Here is a 24,594-nt window from a genome sequence, read left to right as displayed (position 1 = left end):
TAAGCCAACAAAGGGCACAAGGAAGTGGTGTTTGAACCGGTGATTGGGTTTAGGTTCATATGCGCAAGGAGCGATTTCCTGAGCAGCGACATTCTAAGTTATTACCGCGAGAGGATGGACCATTCATGGTGTTAGAAAGAGTTAACAATAATGCCTACAAGCTTGATCTTCCAAGTGAGTATGACGTTAGTACTACATTTAATGTTTCTGCCTTGACTCTTTTTTATGCCAGTGATGATTTGAGGGCAAATTCTTTGCATGGGGGAGGGAATGATGTGGACATCGAGCCATATCGAAAAGGAGGTGCTAGGGACCCATTGTCTATTCCTATTAGTTCGATTACTCGAGTGCGGGCCAAGCAATTCAGACAAACTGTTGGCGTCATGGTTCATGATCTTCAGCTTGGAGATGACCTTGGATCAAATCTTGAAGAATCTTAGAAATCTTGGCGCAATTTGATTATTTGGTCATCAAATAATCTAGAATATGACACATTAGACTAATGTTTGTGTGGCGGCTAGAAGGCTTATATTTAAGACTAACTGAATTTCTTTGGGGGATATATTTTTTTGGAGAAAAAAAAAACTGAGAGATTCTCTTCAACTGTTCTTTTGAGGACTTGACCTTATCAAGGTTCTCTTGTGACGGTCAATTCGACTTATCGAGCGAGATAGCGAATTCTTTCGCTCATGGCATTTATAACATTGGTTGGTTGACATGCGTTCGTCAACAGGTCACGTTCATATCGAGGTTGCCAATCACAAGTTTGATTGGAGGTCGAGGTTCGCAATTTGCACCATCCGAGCCTTCGTAAAACAATCTTTCTGCAACGATTCACATCAGTGACCTTTGCCCAGTCTAGGCAAGGGCTTGCCTACAATTGGCCAAGGTCATCGGCCACTACTCGAGGCTTGGCAACTTGGCTGACCTTCACCCCATTGGCATCGACCCTTTCTAGCAATGGTGGAGTAGTGATGGCAAGGGTTGTAGAGGCCTTCATTGATTTGCTACCTTTATAAAAAAATTAATATTTGTATAAAAAATTAAATTTGGGGGCAAACTAACGTTGTTTTGGGTTAAAAATTGTTGAGTGGATATTCCTGCAAGCCATGTAAACTGGTCTTATTAATAAAATAACTCCACTTCGGATTTTCGATAAGTCTTGTTGGAGTTGGCACTTAATATACCTTTTGAAAGTTTTAGTATTTCTGTGTCCACTCATTCCAAGCTTCGGTACTTAGGATGTCCTTCTTGCTGCCAACTTTTTTCTAAGTAATCTATCAACTTTTCTCTAATTGTCTTATTTACCAATGTATTATGTATCAACTCTTCTAGAAAAATATCAACTTTGTTAATCGATTTACCATTTTATTACTGATTTTTTACCGACCACTTTTAGGTAACAAACTTTTTTATTGAGGGGGTTGTGCCTCGACTTCTCATAAGTCAAAAGTAACTAGTTATTTACCCGTCAAAATCTAATAGATAATTTAAATATTCAAAACTATATGCGATCCACATATCAATATCGACAATTATATATAATGGAAGTCTTAGGTACTTAAGGCTCAAAAAATGTCAAAATGAGTGCGTTACAAGATTTGCATAAAAAAAGAGTCAAAGGTACATATCAGTCTAAAGAAGCTCGCATACTAACCTTTAAACATATTTTCAAACCACCTACTTTTCTCATAAGATACCAATTTTAATCGACTTACTTATCAATGTCTTTAATAATTCACCAACTGTCAGAAAGAATTACCCACTTTTTTGAACTATTTTCCAACTCTCTATAATTAACTCATCACTTACATTAACAATTCTTTTGAGTTACTTACCAATGTTTATTTTTTAAAATTACCAACTTTTATTGTAGGTTAATAACTATTATTTGCCTTACATTATTGACCTTTTTTTTAATTTTATGGATTACCAACTCTCCCAGAAAATTCCCAACTCTCATTTGAGTTTCTTATCAACTTTTATTTATTTTTTAAAATTCCAACTTTTTCGTAATTTATCATCTTTTGTTTACCATTTACTATTATGTTTCTAACTTTGCCTTGAATTACTTACCAACTTTGTGTTGATTTTTTTTTTAATTACCTACTCTTTTTTTAAGTTTGCTAACTTTATTTGAGTTACTTACCAACATTTCTTGAAAGTTATTAATTGTATAAGTTGCTAGCTTATTTGACTTACTGACATTTCTTATAAGTTACCATACTAGAAAATTACCAACTTATCTTTTCAGTGACTTACCAATTTTTATAAGATGAACTTATCTATTATCTTTAGGTTACCAACTTTTCTTTGAATTACTTACCATTTTTTATTTGATTTGGTAATCGAATTTTCTCATGAACTACCATTTTTATCTTTCTTACTTGCTGATGTACCTGAGTCACCAACTGTCCTTTAAAATACTGATTTCTCTTAGTGACCTACCAACTTTTTGATTATTAACTTATATAAAACTTTGGCATTACGAATTCTCCTTTTGAATAACTTACTAACTTTTACTCGATTTTTTTGTTTAAAATTGCCAAATTTTCTCATATATTGCCAAGTCTCCCCTAAATCTTTTAAGTGCGTATATTTCATGGAAAACTCAAGATTTTGAAAATATTTTCCAAAAATAATTGATTATGTACCTTAGAAAAATTAATCGATGAAAAATATTTTTATTACCCACAATAATTTATGCCTAACTATTTTCGTGGGTTATAAAAATTTCATTCAATCGTTTTTCTAAGTAAAATATGCGATCATTTTTTCAGAAAATATTTTTCAAATTTTAAATTTTATGTAAAATAAACGGAGCCTTAATGTTTTAAAGTGGCCAATAAATTTTCTATTTTTGAAGATATGTTTGCTTCTAATAGTCCTATTTATCGCTTGTCTTAGAATATTCAGTAAGGGCGTTCTAATTTGTTCATGTCATTTTTTGTCGATAATATTTTGTGTAATAGTAGTATATTTAACTTGAACCGGAAACCATCAAAGGTTAGAAAACTCCAGAGTCCATTTGCCAAGGAAACGTGGTCGGTAGTAAATCCGATGATGGCTGCAGTAGCCCTCTCGGCCCAACTAGGTCCGGTCAAGTTAACAAAGCCCATATCATCTTCGATCAAATCCGGACGAACAATTCTTCTCTTGCGTTGGGCCTCCTTGGGCTCACTTAGGAAGTCTCCCTATGGAATTAGAATATGCTGAAAAGACAACTATAGCCGACTCAATCTCATCCTGTCAGCGATTATCACCAGCTTCGCTAAAGTTTCCAGTTTCCACGGCATCCCAAGCTGAAACCCTAGCAATACTTGAAGCACTCCAAATAGCAGCGTTTCGCGAAGACAAAACTGATAACTATGGAATCCTATCTTGAGAATCTTGTGGAAGCTCTAATAAGCGGGTTTGCAGATCAGGTTAAATGAGAGGAATGATTTCTTATTAATGACTATCTTCAATTTTTCAAGGTTGACCCCTCAGTAAACGTAGCCTATTGTCTGCGAGCCTCAAATACAGTGACACATTAAATTGCAAAGAACAAACGTCTTGGTTCTCTTCCCCATAACTGGTTTTCATTTCTCCTGCAAGTCCTTTAGGTTCTCTTATGTTTAGATTCACCTTAGTTGGGACATTTCAGACTATCTACTTAAATGAATAAATTATTCTTCTGACCAAAAAAAAACACATGCTGTCATTTCGAATTGAAAAAGGGTCGGTCACTTCATCATAGAATTTAATAATTTTTAAATTATGATTGAGATTGGTAAGAACACTTAGTTTGATACTCAACTGAAAGTTTAGATCACTCTATTCATCAGTTCTAACTAGTGATATACTCCCTCTTAGAGGGAAAATTACTTGTAGCATCAAATTCACACAAATGGGCTATTTTGCAGATTAAAAAACTAATGTTTTGGCCATCAATCAATTAAGAACTTAAACTTATATTTTGGTCAATTGAAGAGAAAAAACACTATTAAAATTTTGAGCTCATTGTCAATAGAAATTAGAATATCAGAAATTTCACGTGGAATATTTGGTCATTTGAGGCGCATTAATTGCGACACCTGGTGAGATTGAGATTGATTCGTAACTTTATCTTTTATTTTAAGTCCTCAATCAACCAAAATGAAATCCTAAGTACACAGTTTGACCAATAGCCGGAATTTAGGGCGATTTGCAATGTTGAAGTTCGCGAGAGACATTCACTCAATTTTCAGTGGATCAAGGAACCGGTTAGACAAGAATGTTTACTCCTTTGAAAGAGTATGGAATTCCCTCAATTGGGATTTTTAAAGTCCAAAACAGAAAACGGGACGAAACATTCGGCCAGTTGGATTTGGACGTACCAACATCGTTGAAGACGGAACACGTCTGCGTCGTAGTTGGGAGCGTTCAGCTGATCTTTGACGGTCGTTCATCATCGTTGTCATCGAAATCGCAATCGCCATCGAATCATTATTAAGTAAAATCCGCCCCCCTCTCTCAGCATTCACCCACCCCTCACGCACCCACGAAGCTGTTGCACTTGACTCATTGGAATCACCGCCCAAAAAAAAAAAAAAAAAAAAAAAACCGCTTTGGTCTCATCGCCTTCCTCCCAAGACATTGCCTCCGCAAAGATCTTTCCCAAATCTATCGGAAAGCTCCCACATTTCGAGTGAATACCGACATCCCCAGTAGCTCGAGTCGGCATTTCGTCCCAATGGCTTCGTGCGCAGTTCCGTGCCCGAAATCTGCCTCGGCAGCTCGTTTGGGGACGACCCGGCAGACTCCGAGGCAAAATGTGGAGAAGATCTCGTTTCCTCTATACTCTTTCGGGTTTCAGGTGATTCAATTTGTTCCCAGAGGCGTACCACTTTAGTAATTTGTTTGATTTAATTTGGTCTAGCGGTGGAGTTTTGAGTTTTCTGCCATAAAGTTTGGGTTTTGTGGAGTTTACTTCGTGACTGTCTGTGGGGTGAACCTGTGTTCCATCTCTTATTTGCCTCATCTTTGATACTTTGATCACTATTGCATCGTCGAACTTAGTTGCTCTTTATTCAAATTGCACGCCTTGCTTTAGTTGCAGTCTTAATTATCTAAGAAACTTGCGATCGCAAGCTGAACTTCATGGACTGCTGATCTGGCATTATGTACATAGGAGTGCATTCGAATGGTTATATAGTTCAGGATAGAATTGACAAGTTTCTCAAAATGCAATGGCTTTTCAGGTAAATTCATTGTAATTTTATTTACCCTTTCGAGGAAATTACCCTTGGGGCTTTCAAGAACAAAGAGGATACTGTCAACTTTTGTATAAGTTTGATCGTTCAATTTTTGAGTTTTGGTTCACAGGAAGGTCATTAAGTCACCCTGTTTCTTTGTTAGATTTGGTAGACTGTCGCTTGTATTAAATTTTGAACTGTATCTGGTTTGGTAACTCTTTGTCAATTTAAAGTTCAGCTCATTAAGGTCCCCAAAATAAGTCTTTCAAAGCACCAATGTGCTTCCTAAATACTCATTTTCGAATGTAGTTACTTAAACAGTGTTTTGGCATTGATGTGCTATCGGACACCTTAAGAGAGCTAAAGTAGCTCTCAAAGAGCAAAAACTGATGTCACACTGCACTTGCAAATTCTATAACCCACTTAGTTATTTCTGTGTTTATAGAATGTATCAGCTGATCATGTCGTTTAGTTATTCTCTCTCAAGGGACTACTTGTCATAAGACTTTTCACAATGTACACTTTCCCATTCTGTTTTCATAATGGTACTGTTATGCCTCCATTTATCTATTGCAAAAGTTTTGATCTGACGAAATATAGGCAAGACTATTTAGCTTCTGACCCCATGACTCATCTTCTGTCCACTGTTTGGAATTTGCAGTGGCCTAACGAGAAGCGTTTAACTGCTTTAAAAGTGAAGGCAAAGCTGAATGAGGTGAGCTTATTAGAGTAAGATGTATTCGAAACACATTTAATTTTTAGTGCCCTTACTCTACTTTCTGGAATTAAGGTAACTGCTGAGAAATCCTCTAACTCTGGACTTGATACAAAGTCTGGAGCCACCATATCACAAGAAAGCAATGGTACTGCAGCAAAACTTGACAGAGAAAAAATCGTTCCAGATGCATCATCAATATCAGCATTCATGTCTCAAGTATCTGATCTTGTCAAGTACGTAAAATGAATTATTTGGGCCCAAATGAACTGCTATGTTACTTAACAATCAGGATCATGAAGCACCTAATATTTATTTAGACTTGATTACTATTGATCAGGCTTGTGGATACAAAGGATATAATGGAATTGCAGCTGAAGCAAATGGATTGTGAGATCATTATAAGGAAGAAAGAAGCAATACAGCAGCCGATGGCAGCTGTTTCAGTGGTAGCACAACCCACACCTGTTTCCCATGCCATGTTTTCACCTCCACCTTCAGCAGCTCCAGTTCATGCTCCTTCAGCTGCTCCAGCTGGTTCTGGACCTACAACACCCGCATTACCCGCCCCTGTAAAACAAAGCAGCTCTGCTCATCCCCCTCTCAAATGTCCCATGGCTGGAACTTTTTACAGGTCTCCTGCTCCTGGTGAACCTTCGTTTGTCAAGGTAACTTGGGCTACATCTGTAGAAATATCTGGTTTTTTTTTGGAGCAGTCAAAAGCTTATTTTTATTTTTTTTCTCAAAAGTAAATAGCTTATTTGGATACTTCCCTTTTTTTAATTTCAAAGCTTCCTTCAACGCTGTGCAAGTGAAGTCCACTTCTGATCCAACTTCGTTTTGCCAAATAAATTAGAAATGAAGAAATCTCCTCTGACATCAATTCTCTTTTCAGGTAGGAGACAAAGTACAGAAAGGCCAGGTGATTTGCATTATTGAAGCCATGAAGTTGATGAACGAAATTGAGGTATGTAGACATCTGTTTTTATCCTTTTCCCATTCAAATTATGAAGGTCATTTACCCCTCTAGCACTAAAAGAAATTACTTCCAAAAAATAAGTGACCTGTTTTTTTGGTTCAGCCTTCTTTGGTCTAGTCAATTGTGTTTTTGAATCTAAAACTGTGGTGATGTCCACACTAACTCAACCTTCAGCTATGATTTCTTTCCTGGTTATATGGGAAACTATTAATTTCCAATGAAATTGACCTATTCTGAAGTGTAAATTGGCGTTTTGGGAGAGTTGAACCTACAGTCACCTCTTCTTAGGTCGTGTTGACTATGCGGAATTCATGTCCATGTGTCATTTACCTACATAATAATGTTTAACATGATCACATCCCTTTAAATGAATGTGGCTGCAATGATTGAACGGCGATATGCCAACTTTAGCATTTTTTGTGCCCGGTCAGTTTAAGAGCACTGGCCTGTACCCACCAAGTGGACTGGCCACATATAAACAGCATAAACGTAACATGTAACATGCAAGATGCTTGATCAATCCCACAGTTCCCTATCTACGAAGATTTTTGCCAACTCAGAAAAACATTATCTTTTGCATGAGTAATTAAGTTTATTATGCTCTTGTATACATAAACGTACACACGTACATATATTACATATATATACAGAGAGAGAGAGAGAGAGAGAGAGAGAGCATATTGCTCAAAATCAATATTGCGACATAGTAATGCAATCTCACTGCATGTGCTTTTTTTTTTTTTTTTTGCTGTGTTCTCAAGCTCAAACGTTGGTGTCTTGACACCTGACTGTTCCAGCAAAGGATTATAATTTTGCTTCGTAGTTTCACTAATCTCTGGTCCTATGGATTCTCAGGCTGATCAGACTGGAACAGTAGCTGAAATATTGGTAGAGGACGGTAAACCAGTCGGTGTGGACACGGTAAGTTTTCTCTTTCCTGCACTTGTTCGTGCAGTAGATATGCTACAGGACTCGGTCTTAACATATGTTTCGCGGCATGCAGCCTCTTTTTGTCGTTGTACCATGAACTTGACAAGCCACATGGCGCTCTCCTCAACTTGGCCGCAGCCTTGATTTCCTCTGATGTGGAAACCACTGGGCCGTCATCTCTTCAGTAATTGATATAAAGTGCTCCCTGCCCTTGGTCTTTTTGTTTAGTAGACGCATAGGTCAGAAATGTACCCTTCTCAAAAATTGTTGCTTTAAATTTTTTTCAGACAGTTAAAAATAAGATGTCCTCGATTCGCTTCCTTTACATAAGCACTTTGCTTCCTTTTCATAAGACATGGCGCTCTTCTCAAATTGGCCGCAACCTCGATTTCCTTTGATGTGGAAACCACTGGGTCGTCATCCCCTCAGTAATTGCTATAAAGCGCTCCCTGTCCTTGGCTTTTGTTTAGTAGACGCATAGGTCAGAGATGTACCCTTTTCAAAAATTGTTGCTTTAATTTTTTTCAGACAGTCAACAATAAGATGTTCTTGCTTCGCTTCCTTGGCATAAGCGCTTTCTTGAGTTACCTTTGTTCTTTCTTGTGCAACCTCGACCACCAACTCCATTCTTTTTCCCGACCGCAGTATAACGTGGTGACGTACGAACCAATTATATCACAAGGCAGGTCAACTATTCTGCAAACCATAACCCTTTCAGCAGATTGGCACTAGACAATAAAGCTACAGCGCAACAAGTACAAATTGCAAATACAGTAAAGCTACCACCAACGATTTGAATGATTTTCGCCCCAAGCCAAAAGGGGAAAAAGAACAAACTCAGATGTCCATTCAGAACAACATATTGGGAGAGTGAACCCGCTGGCAAGCAGAAAATCGACTTTGACTATACATTGTGTTCCAATACAGCATGGAGTTGAATTTTAGTAACTGAAATAAAATGTGCTACAATACATCTCCTATCTCCCCACAGAAACAGAAATTTACAACGACAACAAAATTGCTCGATACTACTCTAGCAAATTTCAATTTTGTTAACATAAAGAATAATCGCCTGCCACTGTAATGCCTAAAACTGGAAATCGGACAATTGAACAGAATACCTTCAAGAGCCAGAAGAACCCCAGGCTCTTTTGGCACTTCTATTTTCCTTTTCCAGAATTCTATCAATTTCTACTTTTGTCATATCCTAATTATTTTTCCTACTAAATTTACATGTCAGCCTACCTGTTATTTACAAGTCTTACCTCAACCTGCTCCTTGTAACTCTCCTTCCACTATTAGTTAGACGGACCCTGCCTCCTGACCAGTTGTCATCATCCTCGTCATCATCGTCATCCCCACCGCCCACACGTCTGGAACCTCTTCTAGAGGCAGGCCGCTTTGGTTTGATGTTCGCTGTGTAAGCAGAGTAATCAATGGTGTCTTCTCTCAAAGCAATCTTAAATTCCTGCAGCATCAAAGCCAATTTAGATGTCCAAAAATTAGGTCATAAGTTCAGTAATTGCACTAAGGCACACATGAATAAGGCAAAGAGAGAAGGCTCTGAACTTCTATGATAGTTTAAAGTACCTGATATCTTTCCATGATTTCTTGAGAAGTGGAAGGCAAGTTGGTATGTATTCCACTAATATTAAATGGAATATTCTGCTTGGAGAGAACTTCGCCAGGTTTTAGCGTCTCATTTGGAGAAAATGACTGATTTGCAAAGCAAAAAATTGCACCAAGTTAAGTTAATAATCCTGTTTCATCTCAGTTGCACTTTCATAAAGATCACAATCCATCTAATTGAAAGATTACCTGGCACCGAGCATCGTTGAGGCCATAAATAATTTTTAGGTGCCTCTTTAGTTTCAACAGAAGCTGCAATGCTGTAGCAGCTAGACAGTCAACCTGCACACCACAAAGAAATATTAGACAAAAGTCTCCGCACTCATATGTAATCAACCATAACAATGAATCCAAGAAAAGGCAACAAGTGGGTGCTACCAGAAGCATTGTAGGTGTAGGTAGATAGATGTACTAAAAAAGAAGGGAAAGTTATTGCTTTATTTCATTTATCTAGAGATCAATACTTCTTTTAGGAGGTCATTGGGTGGGCCTAGCCAAGCTGCCCAAGCCTGTCCATAATCCAAAATGTGCATTGAGATACTAGGGGCCAGGCCAGGCTGAGGCCGGGCCCCTGGGACAAAGTTGGGCGGGCCGGGCCTTTTACTGCGAGGCCATTGCCGAGCCAACCATTTGTCCATTGAGCCTCTTAGACCTAGGCCACCCTGTGGACTGCACAGCCTGTTGATTGGGTCTAGAGGTTATCAAGATCATAGAGCGGGCCTTTCAATGTAAGGCCATTGCTCAAACCCAACATTTATCTTCGGTCCTCTCAAACCTGGGCCAGCCTTACAGGCTGCCCACCTGTTCATCGGGTCTAGTAATCATCAGGATCATAGAGGAGAGGGTACTCGTCTACCTAGTTGCTCTCTTCCAGGTTACAATAACAGAAAGCCACGACTAGAATTTTCATAATTACCTGGATTTTCTGCATATCATCCTCAGAGCTGCCAGAAAATTCACCGGACCCACTAAAATGGGGCTTTGCCTCCACAAAATTAGAATTGCACATATCAAACTGATTTGCTAGCTGTTGTGGGATACTTCCATTCAAGTCGACTGATGCCGTATGATTGAAAAATGGTTGATAAGCCAACTCTTGGTATGTGCCATTCAAATCCAGTGGTCGTACATTACTGAAGAAAGGTTGAGAAGCTGGCCCTTGACTAATCCCACTCCCATGAACCACATCCTGGCTGTCTCTTGGAAACGATCTTGAACAAAATGCCTTTAAATTTGCCTCAATGGCCCCAGTCCGAACTTGCATTACTCGATTTATCGTATAAATCAAATAGAGTGGCTCATCAGGCATTGTAAACGGCAATGAAGCAAGAATCTCTGTGCAGTGCCTGTGGAATTAAATCAACATTCATGTTATATACTCCTCGCCACAAACAAACTCAGTGCAAGCATCAGTAATGAACTCACATCAGAAAAGGAATGACTGTATCACTCCATATTGGATTATCAAATTTGCGCACAATTGAGGACATAAATTTGTTCCTGGAAACCCGATTTCCACGAATTAGTTTGTAGATCCTTGAAACTCCAAGCCTTGCTTGAGCAAATGAGATACCATCAGATTTCCCCTTCATGCTCCCTGGACTCTTATGAGGGACATTCTCACTCCCACCATTAGAGGAACCATCGCTAATAATTTGTATAAATATAAAGGACATTTGCAGCCCATCCCCTAAACGACTTTCGAAAAAAGCAGGATACCTGAAAAGTACATATTAGTCAAAAGGCCTACATATCAAACTGTCAAAATCATTCTCATTGTCACCACTTACTTCTCATTCATGTTCATCAGCAAATGATGAGCCAACTTTGCATTTATCTCCTGTGGATCAGTTTCGAGTGCTATAAGGTATGGAACACATGTAATGGGATGCACAAGACCTTGACGTAAAACCACTTCCACAATCTGCATTAAACAGGGATGAGGCTCAAAATTCAAGTGCGCAGAAATAGCTGTGAAAAACACAAAACTTACATAAGGTAAATCATGATTACAATAATGGCAAAGAAAGAAATCAAGCTTATAATGAGCACCACAACATATTCTCTCTCATTCATATCAATCAGCTATTAAAATTTCCAAACAAAGTCAACTTGAAAGCATTTCCACAGTGAAGTGCTGATTCCAAGTTCTCACCTTGAGGGCAGTTTGTCGAACTTGTGCATTTTGGTCTAAGCACCTCTCCAGTATCCTATCCCAGTAGAGTTGAACTATACCCCCACACATGTTAGTATCTCCTGCACCAGCAGCAACAGGAACGCTCTGACTGCTTTCATTGGTGTAATTTGCCTCATTAGTTGTAACCTCTGTTCCCATTTGAGCTTCAGCATCAAGAAGATATTCATACACATTCTGGAGAGCTTGCATCTGGTTCGAAGGACAAATTATTATATACCATGAGAGGGAAGAGGCAGCAAACTAGCACAGCGTACCTTAATTCGAGCATCAGAATCAGAAGACAATGTGGCTTCTATTATTTTGCCTACATCCTTGTCCAACATAAATTCAGGCCTTGCAATTAAAACAAATCCCAGAGCCTACAAGAATTGTCTTATTATGAGTAACCCTTTCAAAGCTAATTCAAAAATTCAATAATCATGAACTAGGAATGTAATTACCTGCAGAGATCTAATTTTTAAAACAAAATCCTCCATAAGCAGATACCGTTTGAACAAGCTCAGACTGCTTGCGACATCAATATTCCTGTTACTTGAATAACCCAGCAAAGAATTGCCATAGCGGATGAGCAATCCAAGACAAAAAAGAGAACGACCCATTTGCTGAAGTTTGAAAAACAAAATACAATTAGTAAAAGCCCATCAAAGGAAGTAGAAAACACACACAACATGAATGTTAACCTATGCCAAATGAAATCATCTTGCAAGTGTTTAAATTGAGTTGAAGAACTACGCTCATGAAACTCAATGAATGACTCGAACTTTGCAGAGAACTATAAAAAATTCACGGCAAATTAAGTTAGGCTATGGTGAGAAAAAAGTCATTGATCTTCTCACAAACAAGAAATTCCTTCGTAGATTCCCTCCAAATATCACATTCGCCACATATGCTTCCACCTATATCGGCTTGACGAGGAAAGTCCACAGATCAATTATTTGGTGACTATCAAGTAGGAAATTTAGATAGCTCGACTGATAACTAGTTGGCTGACGAGCCAGTGAAAGGCATTTACAGATAGTGCTCCTAAGCTGATTAAAACACGTAACCTCTAATAGGAGCCTCAGTCCTGACATAAGATCCTCATTTGACACACTAATGTCAATGAATTCAATTTCCCACGTACACATCAACCAATTGGGAAAAGGATGAAGCAATCGAAAAAAAAAGCAGGGATCTAAGTCCTGCACCATTGTCATTCAAGTATATTCAGAAACCAAATGCATACTCTAAGTAGATGTATAAATGCTAATTAGGAGCCAGAAAGCTTTTGATATTAGTGGGGCATTAGTATTCAAACTGTCCCTAAAAATCCATGATATCTCAACTCCAAGCTGGATTTCTGGAGTTCTTGGAAAAAGCAGGAAATCTGTGAATTTGCCAGTGCCAGCAAATTGAGAAAAATAGTGTCTCGGCTAAAAAGAAAACAAAAAATAAAAGAGGAAACAAAGGAGTTGAATCCAATAACAATGCCTAACATCACAACCATCAGAGACAGAAAACGCAAAAAAAAAAAACTTCAGACCACATATTGGAACTGGAAAGAAAAAGGACTGCTCCAAGAGTTTTATGGGGAACCAGAAACAAGAAATCGACTCATTGAACTTTTAATCAAGTTCCACCATGCTAAGTAATGGCAGCAGAGTAGAGCGAAGAAAACAAATTCTTATTTTACAAAATGATGCAACAAATACTAAGTGGGTATTCAAATAAGCGAACTATGTTCAAGCACCAATCCAGAGCTTCCCACATTGCTTTGTGAACAAATATGGCACATCACTCTTTCTTTATAGCCATTGCATTCTTCACGGCAGACATATTTGCAACAAATTTAAAGTCAATTTTCTTGATTCAAGCTACTGACCTGCTTGTTCTCAAAGCCCTGTGAGTCCAAATGTTTAAAGAACACCTGTATAAGATACTCAACAACACTAGAACCTTTTCCAGCTACTTTACTCACAGAGCAAAGGCACCTGCATCAATTAAACACATTTATGTAAAATTCATTCACCACACTATTTTGAAGAATAAAATAGTAGCTGAACTCCAAAACTTAGAATCAAGGTGCACGCATGACCACTCATATGCAACAGTTAGAATGTTTTAAATGACCCATCCATTATGAACCAAACACACCCTCCCAACCATTCCCAAGGAAAGGGCAGCATATGAGAGAGAGAGAGAGAGAGAGAGAGAGTCCACCACCCACCACAAAAGGATGTTCGGGTGAGTATCACTTCCTACTTAGAAATAACTTGTGAAGACCGCTGTATAAGAATAATTCAAACCGGCATATAGAAAAAGTTTTAAGAAGCTCCTAATCTTTCTGTTGGGTGGGTTTTTCCATTTCTTTCTTGGATTTCCATTTGGTTTCCATATCACATCAGGAAGAACCAAAATATCCAAATTAAACTGACTCACAATAACTACTGTTGAAAAAAGTATGGATATCCATTTAAGAGATGAATTGACTGCATCAGAAATCATGATGCCTAAAGACACCCTCTAAAGAGGCAAAGTCTAATCAAAGAAAGAAACAAGAACAACAAGAAACTGACTCATCGAAAACTGGTTTTCCTGATTAAGTTCAAGTTAGACAATTTGGGGCTTCGTTCAATTCAGGCATTAAAAATAAAACATCGATTCAGTTCGTTCCAATTTATGTGCAAAGCCAAACCACTTGGCCATTTATATCCTTGACATCTATTTGTGGCAATAGAGAGAATATTACCCAAATGGGCAAGAATTTGAAACTTACTTGATGCACGCATGGACGACAGTTAAAAAAGAATGTCGTACAATCATATTCTTCAAATCTTGCCCTAGTTCTTCAATAACACTTGGAGGTAACTTCCGAAGCAAAGGCAGAACAGCATCAATAATGAAGATGATACTTTCCAGCAACTGTGCCACCACTCTATTGTCACCCTAAAAGTAAACAAAACCAATCACATGTCAGTAATGCTTCTTTTGGCTCTCTTCTTCAGGAACTCAGTTTCTACAGAGATTAAAAGACAAAGAAGCATTAAGCACACAGAGGAGCAGAGAGATGTTTCAGTTTGATTCTGAATGTAAAGTAGAATCAATATTAGTAAGTCAAATGGACACATAATTTCAAACCAATTGGATGAGTCTCTATTAAAATACTGAGCAGTTCTACCAATAAAAGGTTTTTCAAAATGTAACAATCAGCAAAGGAGGTAAGTATCTTCTGGCAACTGACGACTTATTGATTTCAGTGCAGCGTTTCAGTTTCAGCACCACATTCTCAGAATAGAACTAATTGAGCATTCTGATTCTGATGGTAGCAACCTATACATTCTCATGGTATGAGAAGATACGAAATGTGAAATAAAAATTAATGACCATAAACTCGTTTCTATAACCTGACTCTTGAGATACGGGTGCAAAGTCACCACAAATTGGGAAGGATCAGATGCTGGAGCAAGGAGTGTTGGATCCACAACGCAGAATGCATGCAGAACCATCACGTAAGGAAGTGACCGCACCTCTGCTTCCTCAGTGCTTGATTCCTCCACCTGAAAATGATAAAATTCCGAACACAGCTTCAGATCCAATAAAAAGACAGCCACTGCACGCAAAAATATACACAAGAGATACCTGCAAAATCTTTTCCAGCAAGCTTTTACACATTAATTCACAGCGCTTTCGAACTGATGCAAGTAAAACAGGGTTGATTCCAGCAGCTTTCGATGATTGTGGAAGAAAATCAAGTGCTAGATTGCGCTTAATAACAGTGACAAGAAGTTGGAAATTTGGCATCCTCCTTAACATTTGGACAATTTGCTCAGTCTTTTTAGCAACCTCTGATGGAACAGAACTACCATCACTGTAAATCTGAGTCTGGGAACTGGGTGGTTCCTCAAACCAAAATTCATAAAAAGTCTTGCAGACAAGATCCTGTAAATAAGAGAAGCAAAAGAGAGAGAGAGAGAGAGATCATGTAGTGTACTTTCGACAAGATCTTTGGGAGTAAGGCTCAACTGAATTATGACCATTGTAAACTATATCCTTAAAGAACTACCATCATGTAACTATATAATTTGTATAATCCATAAGGAAACGCAAGAAGACTTGTTGCTGATGAATGCAAGGTACTAACAAAGAATTGGAAAAGACAAATATCATCTATAAAAGAATAGTTTAAGAAGAAAGAATGATTTAAACGAAACATAAGAGGAAACTACCTCTCAGCAATAGTCATCTTAGATACCATGTAAGAAAATATAAATAATTCAAATTTTCACTACAATTTAAGAACAGAAACTGAAGTTTTCATGTTTAACAATAAATATACTTTCGAAACAAGAGACAAGCAAGGAAATTACATTCAGACCAGTAGCTCGAATAAGCAAGCCAAACTAAGCATAAATTCCTTATTACCTGAATACTAGACTCATCATCACTAACACGAGCAATGATTTCAATGCAAGCACTAGTGAATTCAGAGAAATTAGCATTTGAAGTGCACATGTCCCGGATGATTTTGATAGCTCGTTTTCTGACACTAACTCCAGTGTCTTTGATTCTCTCTGCAACCTTCTCAAAATACTGAAAAGCAAAATGTAATGAGAGATAGATATAACTACCAGAAGGGTCTTCACAAAAGAACTGCATGGATGAGTATGATGATTAACCTGTGATCCAACATCAGGATGTGAAGCAATATGCCTACCGACAAGTTCCAATGCTGCTTCTCTCACAGATATAGCAGAATCACAAAACCTCCCTTCAACAGCAAGCTGCACCCGTTTGTCACGCAATACCTCTGGGTCGGTCTCCACAATAATACTTACCTGTTCTTGTCAAACAAAATCACATGCAACATGCTGTCAAAAACTATTTACCCATAAGTCAGTTTGCAATAGACTTTTGACTTACCGCTTTTAGAGCCTTTGCCCTTATAATAGGAGAGTTTTCCCTCAGACTTGCCTGAAATCAATCACATTGTGAAAAATCAGACTCATTTGACAAGCTCGCTAAACCTGAAGAGCAGACAGGATTACTGACCAAAAGCATGTGAAGGATCTTATCGAACCCTCTGGAAAAGGAATTTTTTTGTCCCATAGCTAAAGTGATCTTCTTGATATAATCTCTTGTCAAAGTTGAGGAAACAGTACCAGAATCACGCACTATAGTCTTTGACTTCAGTCTAGCAAGATAGTAAAAGAAATTTTCCTGAAATTTTGGATCATCCTTGTACCATAGGCATAAATAGAACCTGCATGAAAGTATTTCTTATGTCAAGGTAAATAAAAAATAAAAATAAATCAAATGATTGAAAAGGAAAAGACAAGAATTAAAGATGGACACCCACCAACGAATAAAGACATGCACATCGTCAGTGGAACTGGAATCTTGGAGGAAATTAAGAAGAAGCTGCTGCACAACTTCAATATTCGTAATTGAACCAAAAGATTCTGGATTTTTATCAACACGATTTCTTTTGGTGTCCTTGCAATGGGATTTGCAAAATGATTGCAATACGAGAAGTTGCTTTCTGCAGATGCAAAATTGACAGCTCCAGCTATGATCAGAAACTTCATGCTCTCTCGCGCCCATGCATTCAGCATGGAACAATCTTCGACAGCTTTGACAGGTAAACAATGATCTCTCTACCCTCCCATCACCACAGGCAGAGCAAACATCCTTTGGATAATTTTGCTCAACATTATCACCATCAACTAATTCTCGTAGTAACAGAAACTTGTCCCTCCTGTAAATAACAGCATCATGCTTTAAGCGGGCAGCAATCGTCCCAAGAAGGTCGATGGCCATGGATCGCGCAGCTATATCTTTGGATTTCAGCCCTGCGTTCTGTAGCAGTAGGACACAAAAGACCTGCGAGTAGATCACAGCTTGAGAAGAGGAGAAAAGTACTTTCAACAACAAAAGAAGTAACAATTATTCAAAGTCAGGGCTGACTTGTGATGAACAATGCGGAAGATCATGCTGAAAACTAACAGAAACAAATAGCAGTTGTGCTTTGACAACAGCTCTCTTAAACAAACCATTTCTCCAGAAGCCTAAAGAATAGAATATGGGTGGTTCACAATGTATGCATAGCATATTTCTCAACAAACTCTTCAAATAATTTAAGACTCTTCTTGAACAAAGAAAACGTATCGCTAAATTATTGGCTTGTTTGCTATGTTTTTGCCTTTCCTTTTCCTTGATAACCAAAGAGAAATTAACTAAGAGTACCAAGGGCACGCCAACCCATTTATACAACCGAGCTCAATGCCAAAAGAGAGCTCAAGACAACACAATATGTATGTTTTCGTTAATTTAGAATCCGGACATTCTACGAGAGAGTCAATTGCTTAATGATGTAATTACTTTTTTTAGCAGCATCTGATTGCAGTTGTCTCTATATCCTCACCCTACAAGTGAATAACACGAGGAAAAGCTTTGCAGCTTCCCTATTTTTATAAGGTTCTGAGAGGATCTTCTTACATTCATTAATCTCCAAACTGAAATAGCTGCAATAAATGCTTTTAAAATGTAGATTGTCCCAATTTTACAAACCAAGAAGACTGAATATTTATATGCACTTTACCTCCAGAATAGGAGCTGAAGCAGGATACTCAGGTAAGTTTAATGTGGTCAGCAAATCCATAACAAGATTTTCCATCATTACTTTTATCTCAGATGCATCCTGAGTCTTTACGCTAGTAAATCGCTGCAGAACACGGGACCAGAAAAGACAACAAGCCTCTGTGATTGCTTCATGACACTTTGTGAGATAAGTACCATCATGTGAGACTTCCATGATGGAAGAAACGTCGGATGCCTGCCTTAAAAGTTCAGGAATGTTAGCACTACAGTGAACTAACTGAATCAGCAGGGCAGTAATCATCTGAATTTGCCTCTGATCTTCATCAGGCAGGTGATAGGCTCGTGTTGCACGCTTAGAGAAGGGCAACTTCCAAAGCAAAAGAAGCATTTCATCAATGACATAAGTGCGATGCTGTGCATACCAATAGAATATCTGCTCCAACAATGAGAATGATTAGAAGAAGCAAAGGTATAATTTCAACAAAATACACATGTAACTTTGAGACAAAAAGTCATACCCCACTAATTAAAGCAATGGCCTTCAGCTGGAGAAGCTGGATATTATCCACCAAAAACGTTGTAAAGTTTGTTTTCACCAGCTGTAGAATGCAACTGTCCGAAAGCTTCTCTATTAACAGTAGATCCTTAAGTAAACCAAGAATAGTACACAGCTTCTGAAGTACTGTACTAGCAGCAGCTGAGACCCTACAGGACAACAAACAGAGAAAAAAAAAACAGAATCAGAATATCTCAATTGAGATATGTGAAAAGAATCTCTTAAATTAATGGTATAAAAAGCAGACTTGTTCACTGCTGATTTCTTTGCTTTTACACTCTTTACAACACGGCGTTTCTTACTGGGACCAATATCTGCATCTGCTTCATCATCTTCATCCACTGGAATTTAAAACCAAATAAAGCATTTCATCAGATAATACAAGTCATCAAGCCCAAATGTCAAAGAAATAGTTCCAGGGTTCCACAGCATTTCAAGGTAAAGTACATCTCTAATTGAAAGATACACAACAAATCATTCACGAAAAGGCTAACCTTCAGGAGCCCCTTGTTCAACAGGTTTATGCAAAGCACGGTATGATGGATCATAGATACACATTATATCCATTATTTGACGTCGAGAGAATTCAAGAATCCTCTCAATGATCTGCCACAAATAACATATAATGAGTTTCCATGAACTACTGAAGACCAGAGATGGATAAAGTACACTAGGCATAAAGAGAAAACAGTGAAAGGCTAAGAAACTAGTTTCTAAGGCAAAACTACCTCTTCACTATAAAGATGCTTCGGCATCTGATTATGAGCCATTATGGCCAGAGCTGCATGTATGGATTCCAAAGCACAGAGGAGGGAGCAAATTGCATCTGGGTCTGACTGGAAACACAGAATACTGTTAGTAATGTTAAATTTATAGAATTACACTATTATTGTTTATGTGTTTTAGTTAAAAGATAAGAATGGAGCTTATCCCAACCAAGCAGAAGTCATACATAATTGAATCAGTTCATATACTGATATTGCTGGAAGCATAATGAATTTTTCTCATCAACAACAAAGATTGCATAGAACATACATGATCACACTGATCGATGGACAGGCCTTCTGCTCGATGGATCTGATGATCTAGAACCCTTAATAGTTTAACAAGAGTATCTGCAGGAACTAAATGTAGGAGCTTCTTCGCACGAACTGACATTATTTCATTAACAAGTATCCTAAGATCGGCAATAGGCACTAAGATCCACTCTGCTTCATCTCTATCATCTCCGGAAATCTCAGCTTTGCTACAGATGTCCTCCAACATGTCAGAAAACCTTCCAACCGTATCATCTAAGAAGAGACCTAATGAATTAGTTGCGTTGTAATAGAATGAATGTCAGAAGTTAGATAACTAAATATCAAATGTCAGACCTTGGGATTCAACAGGACTAGGTCCAACATCTCTAGGGATTTCGTCACGTACTTTTTTCTTAACCTTTGGTTTTCGAGAAGATGTAGAGACTTGCTGCAAAATCAAAAACATGAATTTGCGAACAAAACAGCTGTCATGCACATTGAAGCAGCATGAACACTTACATTAGCAAGAGCATTATCAAGCAGATTATTTCGATAAGGAGGCAATTCTTTTTGCGCTTGACTTGCAAGAGTAACATTAAGTTGAAGAGGCTTCTCAACATGTGCTGTACTTTGAAATATATGCTCTTTGGTATGACCTGAGAAACTTGAACAATGCAATGAACATTAAGAACAGAAAAAGTACATATATTTAGAAAGATAATCATAACCACATCCTATAACACTGTTTAAAGCTAACAAGAAACATAAATTCAGGGACCTTGTCATAATGCTTAAAAGGCTGAAGATTACAAAAAGGAAAAGAATTGAAAAGCTTGCAACCCGATCGAGTCTCGCAAGAAACAGATTTGGTGACACAAATTGATTCTTCTAAATATAAGCTTTGCCCAAAATAAGAAGACCACAAAGAAAAGTGGCCAAACAAGAAAGCAAAGCTTCAAGGTACATGCCACTAAAATAGCAGATGTCAGCTAAAATTAACAGTAATCTCTTAAGACAATAACAGCAACAGAATATACTGCATTACCTGGAGAAAAGCAGTCAAAGGCCTCGGGATTTTGATAAAGAACTTCTTCATAAAGTTTTATCGGCTCCACACAGCTGTGCGGTATCACCATCAAATCCTCCCTAAGCTTTCTGGAATAAGGTAACAAGATAAGTCAATATCAAGCTGAACAGATCATATACTCCAATAAGTAAAGGAAATCCAGGACCACAAATTCACAAGAGATACAGCAAAAAATAAATAAATAAATAAATTTGAGTTAGAATTTTTAGCCAGCAAGTTAAATTTCACTGAGGCAGTTCCATCTAATGATATAGAGACAAAGATCCTCATCCATCAATAGACTAATAGTCAACAAAAGCCTATAAAATGCCCTAAAGCAGAAAAGTCACCTTGTGTAATTGACCAAACTATCTCACATGATGTATCACAGTGTCACTTCACAAATGGCAGCAAATTTTAGCATCTTATCTAAAGATTCGCTTACAGACCTCCTTGACTCTGGTTGAGCATCCTTAAATGCTTGCTTCCTAAAAAACACACTGCTTTACATAAATATATCCAGAAAGCTCACAGACCCAGTAAGTGCATCGCCGAGGACTATAAAATAATTCATCATCCATTCCATTCAAACTCAGCATGTTTGGTTAAGGGCGTGTGAGGAAATGAAAGTAAGTATTTACCTAGAAACTTACATTTGTTGCCTAGGTGGATAAAATGAGAGGTAAATGGGTGGAAATGAAAGGGAGTATTTCCTTGGGCCCACCCTCAATTTTCGTCCAAAAGTGGAAGGAAATGGAGGAAAATGCTACAACAAAGTTTTTTTTTAGCAATTTTTTCTTTCACTCCTATTTTGAAATAGAATAGGACAAAGGACCCTTTCATCAATCATTAATTCTTTTTCCCTCCACACCATCCACTCAATGTGCATCCAAACAAGAAAAAGAAAATTAAAATCTCCTTTCTCTTCCTTTCTTTCCTTATGTCCTTGATTTAGATAATGGTTTAGATATAACAGTGTACGCAAAGAAAGTATGTTTTAGACTAATGTTCTTCGATGTGAAAACTACTAAGCTCCTAAGCATGAAAAGCACAATAAGAACTACTAATCATAGGGCTCATATGGCACATATTAAACCAATTTTCTATCACTGATTCCACCAGCAGAGAGATCCTGGGAAAAGCCATAACTGCATAACATATCCCCAAAAGAACAAGCACGACCCAAAATAATCGGTATTGCCATGCTTCCAATAAAACAATCCTCAAAAAGCCATCATCCTTTAGAATAATCTGGATATTAACTAAGTCACCACCACATATCCATGCCTAATCAGACATATAAACAAAATCCACATTGCCAAGGTGCATCATGAGGTAACAAAAGACAATGACGAAACTCGAGATAAGACACTAAAAGCTGCAGAGGAATCACCATCTGCACACCGCTCAACAAATTAAAATTTAGATTCATAAAATATAGCATTCGTCTGTTACATTGCAAACACCAGCAAATCATGATCTCCAAATTTAAGGGGAAAATCCAGAAAACAACAAATTTCCAACATTCGCTCTGCTGTTCTAACTGCAAAATTCCAACGTTATGCAGTCATAAATTTACCATGTCTGTCCATTAACCCACACTCAGCGAAGCAAAATAGAAGAGAAAAGCAGAATACGATCATAAAAAGAACTATGCCAACTGCTGAAGCTGAAAAATAAGTAGAAGCTGAGTGGCCAGGTAATTTCGATTTCCTAAATAAGAAGGAAGACGGATAAAAAAAAAAAAAAAAAAAACCTCCGGAACACAACTTCAGCTCAAAGACAGTCAGTCGATAAAAGGCCGAGCAAAGGGAAATGCAAGCACTTACAAGTAAGAGACATCAGTGTCGCCAAGCAGATCAGCGATTCTACTCGACTGAGCGAGGATGTCAGCGCGATTTAAAATCCTCCGGGGAAACGAACCGGCGGCGCCCTGCTCGTCAAACAGCCTTAGCTCCTGATCGGACGCACCGAAGAACACCGGCAGCGAAGGCAACGGCAAGCACGAGGCCACATCGGAGTGCACGGTGTTCGATAGCCCTATGCCTCGGTAGCTCCAACCCGGACCCGGACCCGGACCCGAACTCGAACCGACTGGATTGCTCATCGACGACGGTTGACGAATCTGCGATTCCGCGACCGTCGCAGCTCCAGAAGAATGGCCAATGCGTTTCCACCGGTGGTCGAATGCAATCCGAAGGGGATCCGAGAGCGATTTCGAGTTGGATTTTGGCTCTGTATGTGGAGTTGCAGAGAGCGATTCGGAGCCCTAGAAACGAGAGAAAATTGGATGATGTAAATGGCGGGGAAAATGAATTAAGGGCGAAATGCTTGTCCGCGATGCCTGAAAAAAGAAAAAGGAAAAAGATGGAGTTGTATTTAAGCGTGGAAAAAGGGGCCGTAACGAAGTTACGTATTTGCCCTTCATTCCGTTAGCCCAAGTCTACTAGCTTGTGATACGCTATAGAGTCTTGACTTGAGAGAACAGAGGTTTGGCCGGTCAAGTCGAATCGGAAAAAGAGATGGTTGATCGAAAATAAATTTCCAAACAAGCGTATGTTTTTAAAACTCATTATTAAAAAATAACTACAAAATGTACAATTGGAATAAAATAAAGAAATTAATTTTTTGCTAGAGCTCCATTGTAATAGAAAATCAAGATAGTAACTGGATTATCAATAAACTTGAGCTCAAACATAGTAAGATTAATTATTTCCGTGCAATTATAAATGAGCCGGTAGGAGTGAGCATGGTCCGAGTGGGCGATTCCCACTCTAGATTTGAGAACCGTTCATTAAAAATCGATTCCGAAAAATTGAAAACAAAAACCACCCGTTGGTCCCCGAGAACCGGATCTATGGAACCCGTCCCATGAAACTTCACTCACTTAGTGTAATATTTTCTAGCAAGCCAAAGTAAAAGACAAAATAAAATAAAATAAAAATCCATATTCAAATATCAGTAAAAAAAAAATGAACTCATTAAAAGTTGAAAGTTGAGGCCGTGAGTGAGAGTTAGATAAATGACTTAGATGATGTGAGAGTGAGATGAGACGATCACTTAGTTAATGGGTATTAAGTTCCAAATTAAGGATTTTAGAGTTTCCATTTTTCTTAAATTATTTTTGATTGAAAATTTCTCTTAAAAATCAAATAAAATATATTTATATATTACCGATCTGGTCCGGTGGGCCGAGTGGACAATTCCATACCTAGAAACGAGAATTGGACCGATACTTACTAGTTCCAATAAAATTGGAACTGAGATTCGGACAAGCTCCCTTGGGAACCCCACACTCCGGTCTGATTCTAGGTGGTCTAAGTAGTTCTTAGTTCTTTTGCACACATCCTTATGAGTTGGTGTGTGTAATTTTAAGAAATTATGTCCCCATTTTTATAATTATTAAATATTTTTAAGCAAAAAAATGAAACTCGATTGGATTCAATCAGGTTATGAGGTTGCAGAGCTTCGCATTGGCAAGCTCAAACTCGATTTAACTGGCAAGATCGAGTTCAGCTTCACTCAAAGTCAAGCAAGTTGATGTTGAATAATCATCAAATCGAGTTGGAGCAATTCGTGAGTAATTCGGCGAAACTTCATCTCTAATCGTGGTGATTTCTTTCATTGGTCAGAGGACCTGGAGACTGAAATCAAATGAAATTTGAACTGTTAATTGACTTTAGGATCCCATGGAGGTGTTAATTTCGTGAA

General features: G+C 38.1%; 2 protein-coding genes across 2 annotated transcripts; one reads left to right on the top strand and one right to left on the bottom strand.

Moving 5' to 3' along the window:
* Positions 1-4,341: 4,341 nt before the first annotated feature.
* LOC104422016 (biotin carboxyl carrier protein of acetyl-CoA carboxylase 2, chloroplastic) lies at positions 4,342-8,222 on the top strand. The gene is made up of 7 exons (XM_010034224.3): positions 4,342-4,837; positions 5,878-5,931; positions 6,007-6,167; positions 6,272-6,599; positions 6,827-6,898; positions 7,766-7,831; positions 7,914-8,222. The coding sequence occupies exons 1-7, from the start codon at positions 4,715-4,717 to the stop codon at positions 7,935-7,937; spliced, it is 828 nt and encodes a 275-aa protein (XP_010032526.1). The 5' UTR covers positions 4,342-4,714; the 3' UTR covers positions 7,938-8,222.
* Positions 8,223-8,702: 480 nt separating this feature from the next.
* On the bottom strand, positions 8,703-23,218 carry LOC104422014 (sister chromatid cohesion protein SCC2). The gene is made up of 28 exons (XM_010034223.3): positions 22,713-23,218; positions 20,863-20,972; positions 20,337-20,473; positions 20,172-20,265; positions 19,834-20,090; positions 19,527-19,634; positions 19,293-19,404; positions 19,046-19,139; positions 18,761-18,947; positions 18,244-18,675; positions 17,002-17,525; positions 16,695-16,905; positions 16,566-16,616; positions 16,322-16,480; positions 16,068-16,235; positions 15,285-15,584; positions 15,050-15,202; positions 14,422-14,591; positions 13,528-13,636; positions 12,107-12,268; positions 11,921-12,025; positions 11,625-11,855; positions 11,260-11,393; positions 10,895-11,188; positions 10,386-10,815; positions 9,659-9,751; positions 9,431-9,556; positions 8,703-9,308 (listed from the first exon to the last, which is right to left on the bottom strand). Exons 1-28 carry the CDS (start codon positions 22,988-22,990, stop codon positions 9,102-9,104), a joined length of 5,436 nt encoding a protein of 1,811 aa, XP_010032525.1. The 5' UTR covers positions 22,991-23,218; the 3' UTR covers positions 8,703-9,101.
* Between the last annotated feature and the right edge of the window lie 1,376 nt (positions 23,219-24,594).

This window comes from Eucalyptus grandis, chromosome 10 (assembly GCF_016545825.1).
Source record: "Eucalyptus grandis isolate ANBG69807.140 chromosome 10, ASM1654582v1, whole genome shotgun sequence".
Classification (NCBI taxonomy): domain Eukaryota; kingdom Viridiplantae; phylum Streptophyta; class Magnoliopsida; order Myrtales; family Myrtaceae; genus Eucalyptus; species Eucalyptus grandis.
The sequence above is the reverse complement of the archived record's forward strand: the minus strand, read 5'-3'. Positions and strand labels throughout refer to the sequence as shown.